The sequence below is a fragment of the Heterocephalus glaber genome, unplaced genomic scaffold (genome assembly GCF_053883595.1).
Source record: "Heterocephalus glaber isolate CG9 unplaced genomic scaffold, H.glaber_assembly_v1.0 deba00001593, whole genome shotgun sequence".
NCBI classification, from domain to species: domain Eukaryota; kingdom Metazoa; phylum Chordata; class Mammalia; order Rodentia; family Bathyergidae; genus Heterocephalus; species Heterocephalus glaber.
This window is the reverse complement of record NW_028258368.1, coordinates 4357233-4373668: the sequence shown is the minus strand read 5'-3', so window position 1 is coordinate 4373668 and position 16436 is coordinate 4357233. Positions and strand designations below refer to the sequence as shown.

Genomic DNA, 16436 nt, shown 5'->3' with positions numbered 1-16436 from the left:
TGATTAGTACATATTTTGGTATGACTTTTTTCCTTGGTATAACTATGAATGCTTTTAATCCTTCATTTTTTATGACAGTCGTACATTCCCACTGTCATTTAAAAATCTTTGGAAGTCTCACTTCTATAATAAATTGTTTACTAGTCTTCCTTTTCTTTTTGCTTGTGAGCACCGCCCCCCCAACATCACTGTTTGAACTTATCCTTCTGTTCCACCTGACTGCTCCCATAATACTTTTTTTTTTGATGACAGTGTATAATGTGTATGACACTACCAAGATAAAGCATCACTCCTGAAGCAGGAGTTAGGGTCAATGCACATAAAGAGGAAGTCCATATTTTCCTCTGCATTTAAGAGAGGGAATTATGGTTTAAATCCAAAATGCATCCCCAAAGTCTCATGTGTTCAGAGGTGGGGCTTTCAGAAAGCAACAGGATCATGAGGGTGCTAAACTCATTGGTGGTTAATCCATTGATGAGTTCATACCTGAATGTGACATTAGGAGATCAGGCCCGGTTGGAGGAAGTAGGTCACTGGGAGCTAAACTACAATGGTGTATTCCTGTCCCAGCCCTTCCTGTCTCTGTGGCTCTCTTGCTACTCACTCAGATTCCTGGCTGCTGTGCCCTTCCATCATAATGTTCCTGCCTTGGAGCCACCCAGTCTTAGACTGAAATCTCTGAAACCAGAAGCTAAAATAAACTTCTCTTCCTTTGAGTTGTGTATGCTGGGTATTTTGTCCCAGCAATGGAAAGGAAACCAATATATAGGACAAGACTTTTTTTTCTTTGGTACCAGGGATCAAACTCAGGTCCTTGAGCTTGTGCAGCAGGTGGTGAAACCACTGAGCTAAATCCCCGGCCCCAGGACAAGACTTTTGTTCTTCTGTGACATCATGTCCAGCATGGTTGGACTGCGCACCTCATTTCTTTGTCAAATTATTTTTTGCCCAAATAATTCAACATTAGCCTTTGTACTTACCTTGTGGCTATGTTAATTAGAAGGCTATAACATTGCTTGACTGTGTTAACCATTCACTTTTACTTTCTTATGTGTGAGTTTCCTAAGAATCAGAATATTCAGTAATCAGATATTTGCAGAGACTCCTACCATTATTTCCATCTGGAAAGTGAATACTGTTGTTGAGTGAAGCTTTTCTTTTTTTTTTGGGTACCGGGGATTGAACTCAGGTCCTTGCGCTTGCACAGCAGGCGGCGAAACCACTGAGCCAAATCCCCGGCCCCTTGTGAAGATCTTCTTTGGGGAAGTTGAACCTTACACGTATGAAGATTGTTAGCATGGATAAGAGTTCAGCCACTGGAATGAGGCAGATCTTGGTTCAAAATCTGTCTAATATTTCCTTGCTGTATAGCTTTGAGCAGGCTTTAAAAGTTGTACCATCATTTTACATCTGTGAAGGGGGCATTGATATAATCCCTCCCTCATACATTTTCTAGGGGATTAAATGAAGCAATCCATGTATTACACCATGCCTGGCACATAAAATTCACTATCTAAAAGGGTCAGTTTTTAGAGACAAGTTCCTAAAAGGGGCTCCAGACAGGATATGAGCACAGGTGTGAAATGAACAAGCAGGAAGAGGAACGTCTCTTACTCAGGGAATGCTATTGCTCAGAACTCGCTAGTGGCTACTTTGAATATCTGTGGATCAAAAATTCACCAGTGGATTCTTATTGTTTTCTCATATGTTAAGACTCAGAATGATGTTTTGATTTTTTTTTGGATCTAACACCTAAAGAAAAATACAAATGGTTCCCAATTTATGATGGTTCAATATATGAGTTTTCGATTTTATACTGGCATGCAAACAATATGCATTCTCTTGAAACTCTTTGATTTATGAATTTTGATTTTTTTCCTAGGCTAGCAACATGCAGTCTCATACTTTTTTGTGATTCTGGGCAGTGACAGCAAGCCACAGCTTCCAGGAAGCCACATCATCACTGGGTTAACAACTGGGACTCTGGAGTGCCTTGTGTTGCTAAACAAGATGTTTGGTAGATTATGGGTATTAAATGCATTGGTGACTTATGATATTTCTAATTTATGTTAGGTTTATTGGGATGTAACCTCATTGTAAGTCATGGAACAATGGCTGTATAGTCTTCCTGTTAAACTAAAATGTCGCAGATTTCCCTTTGCTCAAATACATGTGTGATCCTAAGATTTTACATCAAATTTTAAACTGTATTTAACACTGTATTAATACATATTGACACTTACACATGAAAATAAATCAGGATTTGATATCTTTTTGGCAATTTAAACTATTCAAGTACAACTCCTGAATAATTTAAATTATAATAAACTCTTGTTAATTTTATACATATATTCAGTGAGAGTCATTAATAAAGAGAATGTAAAATTAGCCAAGCTTTATAGACATTAGCCAAATTTATGGTTTAATCAGGTGTATGCTTGTAATCCCAGCGCCTAGGCTAAGCCGAGGATCACTGTGAGTTTAAGGCCATCCTGGGCTACACACTGAGTTCAAGGCCAGCCTGAACTACACAGTGAGACCTTGTCTCAAAAAACCAAATCAGAGAGAGAGAGAGAGAGAGAGAGAGAGAGAGAAAGAGAGAGGGGACTTTAAAAATGAAAGTTGTTTTGTTGGAATCATCCAACAAGACTTTTAGACAGGATTAGCTACAATTAGTTTACATTTGATTTATGTGTGGATGCTTTAACATGGAGAGTTATTTATCCTTTAGAATTCATTATGATTTATGTGCCTTGAAATACAAACGTTTAGCTAAATGCTTAGGTGTGTAAAGAAATGTGAAGTGTTTATTCCTTAATGGTGCAAAATATTTCCATTTTTATATTTAGCTTTTTCTCTAACCTCAGGAAGGGCTTCATGATTTTAATGCATTTTTTCCAGAATATTATATGCATTTTTAGTGAATTCACTTAGAAAAGAAGCCATAAAATAAGAGTTGATGTCATGTATTTTGGAGTTTTCTGGTCCTGAATTAAATGTGTGGTGTTTCCTGAGGAAGATTGTGAGCTGCAGAGTGCTCCAAAATTTGTTGTTCAGAGATAGGGATAGTTGCACAACATTCAAACATTCTGACTCCACAAAATTAAGAAGTATCAAAAAGGGGGGAAAATGACACAATTGTGTCCCAGACTTGCATTATTTAGGTAAATCCATCTCAGGATTCAGGAGGTATGATTGAAGCAAATATTTTTAATATCTTCATATTCATAGATTAGACTGTAATAGAGCACTCGAACTTTGGTTTCTTGTACAAAATGAAAACAGTTCCCGAACAACTTATATATTCGATGTGCAAGGAGACCCTTAATCAAGATACGCCTTTTCCTTGAAAGGGAAGCAATACTCCCAAATTCATTCCTGGAAGCAACCATCACCTTGATCCCCAAAGCAGAGAAAGACCCAACTGAAAAGGAGAACTATAGGCCAATCTCACTAATGAACATAGATGCAAAAATCCTTAATAAGATAATGCCAAACAGAATGCAGAAGATCATCAAGAAGATCATACACCCTGATCAAGTGGGATTCATCCCAGGGATGCAGGGATGGTTCAACATACACAAATCAATCAATGTAATACACTATATCAATAGAGTCAAGGACAAAAACCATATGATTATCTCCATAGATGCAGAAAAAGCATTTGACAAAATCCAACATGCATTTATGATAAAAACCCTACAAAAAATTGGAATAGATGGTCTCTACCTCAAATTGATAGAAGTCATCTATGAAAAACCAACAGCCAATATCATACTAAATGGTCAAAAATTGAAATCCTTCACACTAAAATCAGGAACAAGACAAGGATGTCCACTATCACCACTCTTGTTCAATATAGTTCTGGAAACATTAGCCATGACAATTAGACAAGAGAAAGAAATAAAAGGAATAAAGATAGGTAATGAAGAATTCAAATTGTCATTATTTGCAGATGACATGATACTCTATATAGAAGACCCCAAGAACTCCACCAAAAGTCTTCTAGACTTAATAACCAAATTCAGTCAAGTAGCTAGTTACAGGGTCAACACACAAAAATCAATAGCTTGCCTCTACACCAATGACAGACTCCCTGAGAGAGAAATAGGGAAAATAATTCCTTTCACAATAGCATCCAAAAAACTGAAATACCTAGGAATCAGCCTAATAAAAGAAATCAAAGACCTCTTCTCTGAAAACTATGGCACTCTGAAAAGAGAGATTGAAGATGATATCAGAAAATGGACAGACATCCCCTGCTCCTGGGTAGGAAGGATTAATAGAGTGAAAATGGCCATACTTCCAAAACTGCTATATAGATTTAATGCAATTCCAATTGAGATCCCAGCAGCATACTTCATAGACCTTGAGAAAACAATCCAAAAATTCATTTGGAACAAGAAGAGACCCAGAATAGCAAAAGCAATTCTAGGTAACAGAGACATGGCAGGGGGTATCACAATCCCCAACCTGCAACTCTACTACAAAGCTACTGTGATAAAAACAGCATGGTACTGGCAAAGAAACAGACTTGAGGACCAGTGGAACAGATTAGAAGATGCAGAAATAACGCCAGACACACTCTGCCACCTCATCTTTGATAAAGGAGCCAAACATCCCCACTGGAGGAAAGATAGCCTCTTTAATAAATGGTGCTCGAAAAATTGGGCTTCAGTTTGCCAAAGATTAAAACTAGACCTGTATCTCTCGCCATGCACTAAACTAAAATCAAAATGGATTAAAGATCTAAATATAAAAATAGAAACTCTGAACCAGTTGGAACAGAGGTTAGGTAGAACTCTTGAAGACATCGGTGTAGCAAAAGATTTTATGAAGAAAACCTCAGTTGCCCATGAACTAGCACAAACAATCAACAAGTGGGATCTCTTCTTATTAATAAGCTGCACAGCAAGAGAAACCACCAACAATGTGAAGAGACAACCCACAATGTGGGAAAAAATCTTCACCTGCTCTTCCTCAGACAAAGGTCTACTATCTCAAATCTATAAAGAACTTAAAAAGATCAGACCTCCCAAACTTAAAGACCCAATCCAAAAATGGGCATCTGAAATGAACAGACATTTCTAAGACAAAGAAGTAGAAATAGCAAATAAATACATGAAACAATGTTCAACATCACTGGTCATTTCAGAGATGCAAATGAAAACAATGCTGAGATTCTACCTCACTCCAGAAAGAATGGCTGCTATCATGAAATCAACCAATAACAAATGCTGCCAGGGCTGTGGGGAAAGAGGAACCCTGCTCCACTGCTGGTGGGAGTGTAGACTGGTGCAAGCACTGTGGAAATCAGTCTGGAGATACTGCAAAGAACTAGGATTGGAAATACCATTTGACCCCACTCTTCCACTGCTGGGGATCCTCCCCAAAGAATTAAAAGAATCATACCACAGTGATATATGTGCACCGATGTTCATAGCAGCACTGTTTGTAATAGCTAAAACTTGGAAACAGCTCAAATGCCCATCAACTGGAGACTGGATAAAGAAAATTTTTTTTTTTTATAAAATGGAGTACTACTCAGCCATAAAATATGAGAAATTAGAGACATTTATAGCTAAGTGGCTGCACATTGAGGCCATACTCTTAAGTGAAATAAATAGGACACACATGTATAAATACCAAATAGTTTCTCTGGTGTGAGAAACTGAAAGTGTAAATAAGGACTAAAATGTGTAATAAGTAATGTGAAATAAGAAGAAAAGGGGCAAAGGGGAAGGAAGTGGGAGGGCTAGGGGAAAGGATAGAAGGGAATGGGATGAATATGAGAAAATGGAAAAATAGGAACAAAATCTTTGTAAATAGGGAGGACTGGAGGGGTTGAAGGGAGGGCTGGGAAAGGGTGAAAAATAAGAACCAAGAGAGACTATGTAAAGGTGCAGATTTCCAATGATGAATGTCATTATATTACATACCTAAAATGTACCGATGATTAGAGTGAATAATCGATAATGCAAAATAGGAAGAAAAGGTCCAAAGGGGTAGGGATAGTGGGAGGGGCAGGGGAAAGGAAAGAAGGGAAAGGAAAAAGGATGAGAAATGGAAAAAATGGAAATAAAATCTTTGTAAATAGGGAAGGGTGGAAGGGGTGAAGGGAGGGCTAGGAATGGGGAAAAAATAAGAACCAAGATGCATTATGTAAAGGTACAATTCCCAATGAGAAATGTAATTGTGTTGTATACCTAAAATGTACCAATAAAAGAGTTTAACAACAAAAAAAGATACGCCTTTTCCTCTACTAATACCCTTTCCTTTTTAGTAATTCATTTATGATAATTTTTATTTTCTTTAGGAAATAATAGAATAGACCTGTTATATTCACAGCTAAACATGTTCTCTAGAGATGGCAGTAAGGGGGAAATTGAGGAAGCTGCTAATCTTGTGAGATTTGGTAAAAACATGAAGTGGATTTTTTTAAAAGTTAAAATACCCTATGAAAAATCATATTAGCAAAATGAACCATATTAAATGGATAAATAGCCAGAATTAGAAGGCACATTCATTAGATTTTTGTTACTCTTACAAAATACCCTCTGTAATGAACTCAGAAAGAGAAACGTTGCCTGTGGAGGCACTTGTGGAGGTGTCAGTGCACAGTTGGTTACTGCATTGCTTTGGGGTCTGTGGCAAGGGCACATCAGTGAAGACAGGAGTGTGAGGTGGAAGGAGCTGCCCACTTCAGGGTAGCTGGGAAGTAAAGAGAGACAAGAAGGGGCCAGGTCCTAATGTCCCCTTCCAGCCCCCTTCCCCATTCTCTCCTGTAGACCCTGCCTTCTAAACTTTCCACCACCTCTCAATAGCACCACATGCTGGGGTCAGAGCCTTTAAACACAAGGGGATCATTTCCAAACCACAGCAGAAACAACATTTCAATTCAGAATGCATTTCTGTAAGGAAAAGCTTTAGGAAAATTAGAATTTTTTTTTTTAGCAGTCATAGAATGCACTCATATTAGGATATCAGCGGGGCATCAAAATAGAGGCCATGGTGCAGAGAATTCACAGTAACACAACCTTTTCCTTGGTGAAGAGATGTGCCTTTATGCTCATGTCTGGCCTCACTCCATGCTACACAGCAGTCTCCTCCATTCCCCAGTTGTTTTCCCTCTCCCTGTGCCATGCTGAGGACCAAGTCTTGTTCTCATTGACCTGAGTTTTGAAGTCTTGCGGTATAGCAGCTATCACTTCATTCAGCCATTGTTTCCTCTGTGGATCCCAGTCTGCTCTTTGGGAGGCCTGTGTCCTACAGACATTTGGGGGGAGGTTGAGACACAGAGTTTTAGCACCTTTGGTTCAGCTCACAGTTTTGCTCTCTGAGGTCCACTTTGTACCTGCAAGTGTGCTGAGCTCAGGATCAGTGGTGATAGATAAAGCAGGTATCGCCCAGCCCTTGCCAAGTCTAAAGCCATCTGGGATTGAGACAAGTAATTAAAATACATCATGGTAAGTGCTGCAATAGGGTGGAAGCTAGGTGTGGTGGGACAGAGAAGATTTCACAGAGGCATGGATACCTTGAAAGGAACACTTGAAGATGAATAGGAGCCCATTAGGCCCAGAGTAGGGAAGGTTGAATCCATGAGAAAGAGGAGCTCGTGCAGAGTCCTGGGAGTGAGAGGAAACCTGGACAGAAGATGCAGCTGGAACTTGGATCTAAATTAGAGAGTGTGGAGAGAAGTATGGAAAGAGGTTAGGAAGAACTTTGCAAGCTGTGTTGATGCATTTAGACTTTATCCTTAGGGCTTTGAGGTGCCTTAGAATATTAAGTCAGGATAGGGACAGGGTGGCGTGTGATTAGGGAGCAATCACTCTGGCAGCACCGTGGAGAGCGGTTGGCAGGGGAAAGCAGGAGGCAGGGGTCATGCAGTGGGCTGTGGTGATGAGTTGGGTGGGAGACAGCATGGATTCTGGGAGAGATAGTGGGGCCAGAACAAAATTGGTTTAATTAGGCAGTAGCAGATTTGATGTGTGTGCGTATGTGTGTGTGTGTGTGTGTGTGTGTGTGTGGCGGGTTGTGGAGGAAGGGTCCATTGAAGAAGAGAGGAGACTGCGAATGACACCATGTGTCCAGATTCATGGTGGGGTAGTGAGAAGGGACAGGTTGCTGAGGGGAGGAGATGGTCAGTCTGCTGAGTGACATGGGTCCCAAAAGGTCTGCGACTCAAGTCTGGATGGAAAGTCAGGTCTGAAGTTCAGGAATGAGATTTGAACTGAGATGACTGCCCACAAGTACTAAGAGAAGAGGTGACAAAAGGAAAGAGCCACGGTGTTCGGTTTCTTTCAGTATCCCTGCTTGTTTTAATTTGGCCTGTGTTTATACGCCTTTGGAATCTCTGAATATGGGTCATTGTTTATTTTCATGATTAACAAATGTGGACTTTTTGAGTGATGATTACAGCTGCTACTGGAAGAGGGAAAATAAGAGAAAGGAAGAAGAAAAAGTCAAGACAAAGGAATCCCAGAGGCACTAAAGGAAAAGTTTTGTGTGTATCCTCAGGGGCCAGGGTTGGCTGGGCGGCTCCTGCCCACAGGTGTCTTCTGTCCCCACTCTTTGGTCCTTCTGATTGTCACCCATGCTTCCTGTGTCCTCCATTTCCTATTGTTCACACCACACACTCCCTCAGAGACTCTGCATTCTTTTTATTTAGCAGTGCTTGGGATTGAACCCAGCACCAGGCAAACACTACCACAGAGCCTCACCTTCCACCTCATTTTATTTTGTGGTGGGTGAGTTAAGACTATTTTTCGAAGTGGACATCACATCTTTGCTTTGGCTTTTAGTGCTTCTTTCAGGCCTGTGAACAGGGTGCTCTTGGCTAGACAAAATCTTCTGTGTCTTCACTGAAACACTATGTATCTCACTAATGCAATTGTTGACTGTTTAAAAAAATGACTCTACTTCTGTAGTATTTTTTATTTATTGTTTTCACAAGATCAAATAAGAAAATTAAAAAAGGGCTTTCTTCTTAAAGCAACAGAAATAATTTACCAATATGACTGAGTTGTATTCATTAAATGAAAGAACTGCTTTGTTGTTGTCCTTCTGATATAAATTGGAGACATAAATAGGTGTTAATGGTGTTAGGTGAAGAACAATTTGTTTTGGGGGTCCTGGAGACTGAACCCAGGGCCTTCACACTGGGCTACATCCCTGCCACTTTTTAAATTGTTGATTTTGAGATCCGGTTCTGGTGAGATACCAAGTTGCCCAGGCTGGGCTCAAAATTGCCATCTTCCTGCCTTAGCTTCCCCGAGTGCTGGAATTACAGACGTGCCCCACCACGCCTAGCTAAGAGCAATTTTAACTGTAGATATCAAATATGTACTTATTCAGTTTTGATTCTTGCCAATTTCTCAATTCAACATTTTAAGGTATTTCGGGCAGGAGAAAACACAGCACTGTCACACTAGGTTTTGAGTGTGAGCACACTCCTGTTGTGCCTCTGTTTTCATTCCGGTAGAGGGACAGACTCCGTTGCACAGATCAAGAACATTTTTTGTGTTCGGCATGTTAGTTCAAGCATTTCACGTGGCTCTATAAAGATACCCATCTGTGTGGATAGCCCGTCCAAGTAGAAGATCCAGCCAATTGGCCTCCCACCCAGTTTGGTTCTCCTATCTTCTTCTGGCTTGCAATACACTTGGCTTTGGGGGAGAAGTGAGTCAAAGTAATATTTGGTTTGAGTGTTTATCAACTGTTTTCCTCTGAAACTTAAAGTATACTCACTTTCCTTTAGCTAAAAATGTCAGTGTATTCTGTATAAACACCATAGGAGACCAAACACTGAAAGTTTCTTTAAGGTACCAGATATCCCTCTTTTGATTAGAATTAGCATCTGTCCATATAAATTTTGTTTCTAGTTCTATTACTTCCTCAGATTGTCCTGATTGATGAGGTCAATTTTAAAATAATAACCATGCATGGATATTTAAGGCAGTGTGTGGTCTCTTGCCAAAATTTTGAGTTCATAACTTCTGTCTGTCTGTCTGGTTTCTATTATGTAACTAAAGAATACAGATGTTAATTTGATCTGAAGCCTGTTTATACAATGATTTTTATAATGTATATCTAAAGATAGAGGACCAGGTTTTACGAGGCCAGCATTTATTGTCAAGTCCCCATCCCACCCTATTCAAGTGGGAACTGACCCTTAAATTGAATGAAGAAGCTCTGTGTTAAAACATTTCACGACATGCCACGTCCCGCCCCTATAAAATGGGATGATAGAGACCTAGGTAGAGAATCTATATTCTGAACTAGAGGGTGAAATATATATTCAGTTTTTGAGAATGGGAAACATGTTTAGAATAGTACACATCATTTTCTTAGTCTAAATTCAGGACATTTCCCTAAGGCATGTAACAATTTAGACTTACCTAAAAACATGTCAATAACTATTAATCTGTGAAGTTCAATGTTTCGCGTGCTACAAACCAGACTTCTCTGGATGGATAAAGAAATAGAGGTGATTTCTAAGTCTTAAGAGTGGAGACTCCCTGTGGGGAATTGAATGTACACACCTGGACCTCAGAAAGGAAGATTGGGCTGGGAGTGACAACTTATGAGTGACGTGCAGTTGGTGGTACTGGAAGCCATGGGCGAGGACCAGGTTCTCCTGGGGGAGAATGTGGAGTAGGAGGAGGAGAAGTGGACCTAGCCCTGAGCTGCAGCAGCTCTGGCTTAGTGGATGGAGGGAAGTGAACCCACAGGCTGAGAGAGAGGGTACATGGGGGTGGGTGGGTTGTGGGATGGCAGCCAAGGGCAAGCACATTTCAAGAGGTGGGGAGGGTTCAGTGGTGCTTCTGACAGGTCAGCTGTGCTATGTCCTGGACTTACCTGAATTTGGCTCTGGGGCTGTCAGTGATCTAGCAAAGCTTTTTTTCTGGGGCAACTGAGGCGGAAAACAGATCGGCAGGGGTTGAGCCTTGCAGGAGGGATGAAGCAAAGGACCCCTCAGCATACATGTTTCTGAGTTCAGCTGGAAGGAGGGCAGGATGTGAGGTGGCAGTTAGTGAGGTGGAACACGCTTGCACACAAATAAAGCAGTAGGGGAAGAAGTATGTGAACGGGAAGCAGTCAACAAACGAAAGAGAAAAGAAAGTGGATTTGTAGTTACATAATAACAACAACTGATGTCTTTTGAAGGCTAACCCCATCCAGGGAACTCTGGCAAACCCTTGACATAGATTCTCACATTAAAGTCATAGAGTAATTTTAGGTAGTGTGTGCACTACTACCTTCTCTAGGTTAGAGAGGAGGACTAGCAGACCTAGGGATGGGCAACATTGCCAGTTAGTAATGATAGACTAACCTACTTACCTTGCTACCACCCAGCTCACCATCCTGGACTTTTCAGGTATTCTGGGCTTTATTATTTGAGTAATTCAAGATTCGTTAATTTATATTTTATGAAAGGCCACTTTGAAACTTTCTATCTGAAAGTTTGATTTCAAATAGCTCTACCCTGACCATTTTAGTGAGTGGCGTGGCTAAGAAAAAGTTAATAAATAAAATCACAGTTTGCTTCCCAACATAGACTGTGTGAACTGAAGGGGATTTGCCCAAAGGATTCCTACAGCAATGGGTGGAGGTAGAAATTAAGTCTAGCAAAGTTTTTTGTTTACAATTAACAGACAAAGAGGGGGAAGATGGAGGTTGCACTTTAGTGAGCTCTACTGACAGCAAAGCATCCTCCAGCTGTTTCCCTGTCAATTCAGTGAAGTTTCCTGAAATAATATCAATTCTGTCCTCTTGCTTTTACCAGGGCATAATGACTACATATGTCCAGCTACCAACCAGTGCACGATTGACAAAAACAGGAGGAAGAGCTGCCAGGCCTGCCGGCTCCGCAAGTGCTATGATGTGGGCATGATAAAAGGTGGTAGGTACACCTGACCCGGCCTGTCGTGGTGGCTTTGGCTACTGCGCAGTGCTGGTTGTTTCTATTTGGAGTTTAGTACTTTCTAATTAATCTCTTCCTATTCTTATTTTTCATCACAGCAAAATGTGCTTTTATCATGCATTTCATTTCAAAACATTGGAAGAGACTGGTGCTGTAATTTCCAGCATGCCATTTGTGTTTTATTATTTTCAATGTAAATAATTATATTTAAATCAAAGGTGTGTGGGAGGTAGTGGTGGAAGAAAAGGAAGATGGCTCAGTGAATTATTCTTGGAATGTGTTTTCAGTTACTGTTTATATTGCTAATATTAGAAAATGTTATCTGGAGATAAACTTCTCCTCAGCTGAGACTCATACATGTAAGAACTAAATAGCTAATTTAATAACCTTCCGATTTTTATTTTTATTTTTGGTACCGAGGATTGAACTCAGGATCTTGTGCTTGTGAGGCAGGCGCTGGAACCACTGAGCTAAATCCCCGGCCCAACCTTCCAATTTTTAAAAACAATTTGGGAATTTGAATTTCAGCCCCAAAGCATCATTCCTTGGAAGTTGAGTCAAGAGGTATGTTTCATGAGCTCAGTGCTGAAAACAGTTAAATGATACTGAGCTCTAACAAATCAAGAACTCAAGTTTTGTGCCCCTCCCCGCTGATTATCTTTGTGGCTTCAGGTGTATGTGTGGCTTCCTGCCTTCTCACATATTCAGTCTTCTAGTTTTTGTATATGGGAATCTGGAGGACAGTTCTGGGGGTGTTAAATGCTCCTTAATGTGGTTGCCAGATTATTCTCTTTGTATTCCCGGGAATCTCCCCTTGGGGAACATTGCCTGTAGACTTGTACAGCCTTCTCCACAGTGGGAAGACAAACAGGCACTGTGTAATTGGGTAAAGTCCCAAAGCATTCAGTGTCTCATGGTGACATGGGAGAGAGGGAGGGGCTGATGGTCCTGGTGCCTGCTGACTGTCCTGGGGAGAAGTTTTTCAGAAGCAGGTGAGGCTTGAGATGAGCTAAGAAGAACAAAGCTGCAATGAAAAAGAATGGTGATTTTGCCGATCAAGGGTGGCTAACTTTTAACTCCTTAACACCTGGATGAAGAAGGAAGGAGAAGGAAAACTAAGAATAGAGATAAAGATGAAGATTGCTCGATCATTACATAGATTACATAGCTTACAACTAAAGCTCCTTGTTGAGGTTGAGAGTTTGAATACAGCATTTGGAATAAATTATCTTAGTGGACAGGAATATAACAGCTACATCAGCAAAGTTTAATTTGAAACAGTAGAGTCCAAGTTTAATATTAATTTTAGGTGATTTGTTAAACCAGGATCTTCATTCTTTCTGAGAGCTGAAACAATCAACCTGTGACTATGTCCAGAACATTTAAAAAAATTTAATACTTCCCATATATTGAGACTGTTTCATAAAAACAATTCTTCTCTCCTAATTATCATCCAGATTCAACCTGGCAGCATATATATAAATTATGCATTTTTATGTTTAATCTAAAAGAAATTCTAATTTGCAAATCCATGGCAAAATTCTCAACGTTTTTGAATAGGAGTCTAAACAACTTGACTGCACTCGGTCAGCTGGGGTATGTGTGCACATGCACATGTGTATTTATGGCTGTGAGATATGTATCTGTATTAGTTTTCTGGAGCTGCCACAACAAAATGCCACACACTAGGTGGCTTAAATAACAAAAATTAATTTCCTTACATGATTAGAAGCTGGAAGGCTAGGGTCAAGGTGCTAGAGAATTGGTGACCAGTGTAGCCTCTCTTCAGGCTCTCTGTGTCCTCACGTGGCCTTTCCCCTGCCCACACACTGCCGGGCTTTTCCTTTTCTTATAATGACAGCAGTTGTATTGGATTTGGTGCTTACTCTTCTGACTTTATTTAATCTTAATTATCTCCATAAAGGCCCTAATGCAAATATAGTCCTATTAGAAGGTGGGCTTTTTTTTTTTTTTTTGGTACTGGAGATCAAACATGGGACCTTGTACTTGTGAGGCAGGCAGTGGCATCACTGAGCTAAATCCCCTGCCTGAGGGTGGGCTTTTAACACATACATTTTAGGGAAACACAATTCAGTTCAAAACAGACTGACAGTAAGAAAATACCACAGGCTGGTAGCTTACATAACAGAAATCAATTTGCTCTCCATGCTAGAGGCTAGAATTCTGACATCTTCGTGTTGGTAAGTTTGGTTTCTCCTCAGGACTTTCTTCTTGGTTCAAGATTGCCTCCTCCTTTCTGTCCTCACGTGACCTTTTCCCTGCCAAGTTTCTACTAGTGTTTCTTCCTCTTTGTATAAGGACACTAGATATGTTGGATCTGGGACTACCCATATGACCTTGTTTAATCTTAATTACCTCTTGAAAGGTTCTGTTTCCCAGTTCGGTCACATTTTGAGGTCCTGGGGATTAGGGTTTTAGTGTGAATTCAGTATGTAAGGGTATCCTATTGGGATTACTCAGTGATTGTCCAGTGTCTGTCTACTGGAAAACAAAAGCTTGTGTTTCTGGCAGCTTATGTATGTGGATAGTTGTGAGTCAAGTTTTATTATAAATTTATTATAAGTCTGTGAGAACACATCATTTTAATCACATATATAAGGTGCTTGCCATAAAGCAACATGATTTCTTGTGTTTTCTATAACATAGGATACCACACTTAACATTTTATATAACAACTGTTTGGCAATCCCACTGAATGGCCTTAGTTTATAACTGGAATTATAATTATAACTAACTATAAAATTTGTCGTTATTAAAAAACCCCAGCTGTGACTGAATAAATCATTACATTTTCTGACTGACTTCACAACAATCCATTTTCTTAACTAGGCTAGTTACCAATTCAAGTATTGAATCTCTGTCTCTGAAATTAAAAGTTTGATCTCAGAAAACCACACACCTATTTCTTACTTTTATAGAAAACCTGAATACATTTGCTAAAGTTGTATCTTAAGATGAATGAGCACATGATTTATCTACACAAAGAAATAATTTTAACTTGTGAGAATGCCACTGTCCCTGAAAATCTTCATCATCACTGGATTTGGTCCTGAGTCATGGTGGTTCAATAAGATGCAGGATTTAAGCTGTGCCTTTCGGGGATGTGTTTTCTCATGATCACATGTGCTCATCTCTGTCTAAATTGCTTTTCCTTTCTCACCTGCCTCCCTCTGTACCTACCTTAGATTGCAGATTAAATGTCTTTGCTTCCAGCAGACCCTTCCTGTTCCCCCATACTAGGTTGGGTCCCTGTGTTTTAGCTTCCATAGCAAGCAACTCTTTTCTGAGATCCCGTCACAGTTATTAGCAGCTGCCCATCTTCCTCTATCTTTCATAAACTCCATGATGGCAGTCTGCAATTCTCTCTGTCATGTTAACCTCCCTAGCACTAAACAGATCACAAAATAGTTTTTAATCTTTTTTGGTACAAATTGATGAATTGATTCAATTCGTTTAAAGTTATCTGTTTATAGCTTATGTACAATTATAGGTAAAAAGAAGGTGAAGAAGGCCCTTGTCCCTTCCATCAGTGTCCTCACAGTCCAAAGAGGACATTTGTATATTAAATGATAAATAAAAAACCAGAAGATAAATGGAAACTTGACTGCGTTGGGAGATGGCTCAAATTATGAAAAATCAGATTGAAAGTCCAGAGGTTTAGTCAACTAGGTCTGAGTTTAGTCCAACCCAGAAAATGATTCAGACCATCTGACTTCTAAGGTATATGTTGTTCCCATGAGTTTGACATACTAGCTTAGTTAATGGAAAAGGGGAATACTTCACAAGTTAAATCTTAGTTCAAACACTGTTACCATCTCAGACTTGCTGAGTAACCCCATTAAAGCCACTATGAGGTTCACTGTTCTCAGAAGAAAGATAAGATGCTTTCTGCTCAACCCATTTGTCATGAAGATCACAAATCATAATACATGTAAATACTTTACAAATTTAAAGTACTATATAGGCTTAGCTATTGTATCTTTTCTGTCTTAAATAATTCCTATCTTCATTAAGAACTTCATTTTTCTTTCTTTTTCAGTTGGAAGAAAGAGAATGGCAATTTCATCACTTCTACTAGGTATACATATCTAACTCCTTTGTGAAAATCAAAACCTGGCTCAGACACTTAGGCTTTTAAAAAAATCTTCTCGGTGTCATATGGTAGACATAGCTGCATGATGGCTTGATATTTATTGTTTATCATTTTATGATGCCAGAGATTTACATAGATCTGTTGAAGTTCTTTCCTCATAATAGGCTCAGAGGCACTTGATGACAAGGTTCTCATTTTTTTAGATAAAGAAATTGGCATGTAGAAATTTACTGATGTGTAAGACTCTTGCATTAACCATCCTGGCCGTATTTTGTCATAACATATTGAAAATAAATTTGAGACTGGGTATGGTGGCACATGCCTGTAAACCCACCAATTTGTCAGGCTGAGGCATGAGGATCTCAAGTTTTAAGTCAGCTTGGGCAACTTAGCAAAACT

The 16436-nt window shown here is 39.7% G+C and overlaps 1 protein-coding gene across 6 annotated transcripts in view; it reads left to right on the top strand.

The window, feature by feature from the left end:
• The window catches only part of Esr1 (estrogen receptor 1), a 426367-nt gene that overhangs the window by 189980 nt on the left and 219951 nt on the right, over nucleotides 1-16436 (top strand). For 5 of the 6 annotated variants that reach the window (XM_021237950.2, XM_021237951.2, XM_087193444.1 and 2 more), the window contains exons 4-5: nucleotides 11786-11902; nucleotides 15984-16022. In XM_021237950.2, coding sequence (XP_021093609.1) covers nucleotides 11786-11902; nucleotides 15984-16022 — 156 coding nt within the window. The remainder of the gene's footprint in view (nucleotides 1-11785; nucleotides 11903-15983; nucleotides 16023-16436) is intronic. The other variant, XM_021237952.2, reaches the window with a different exon arrangement.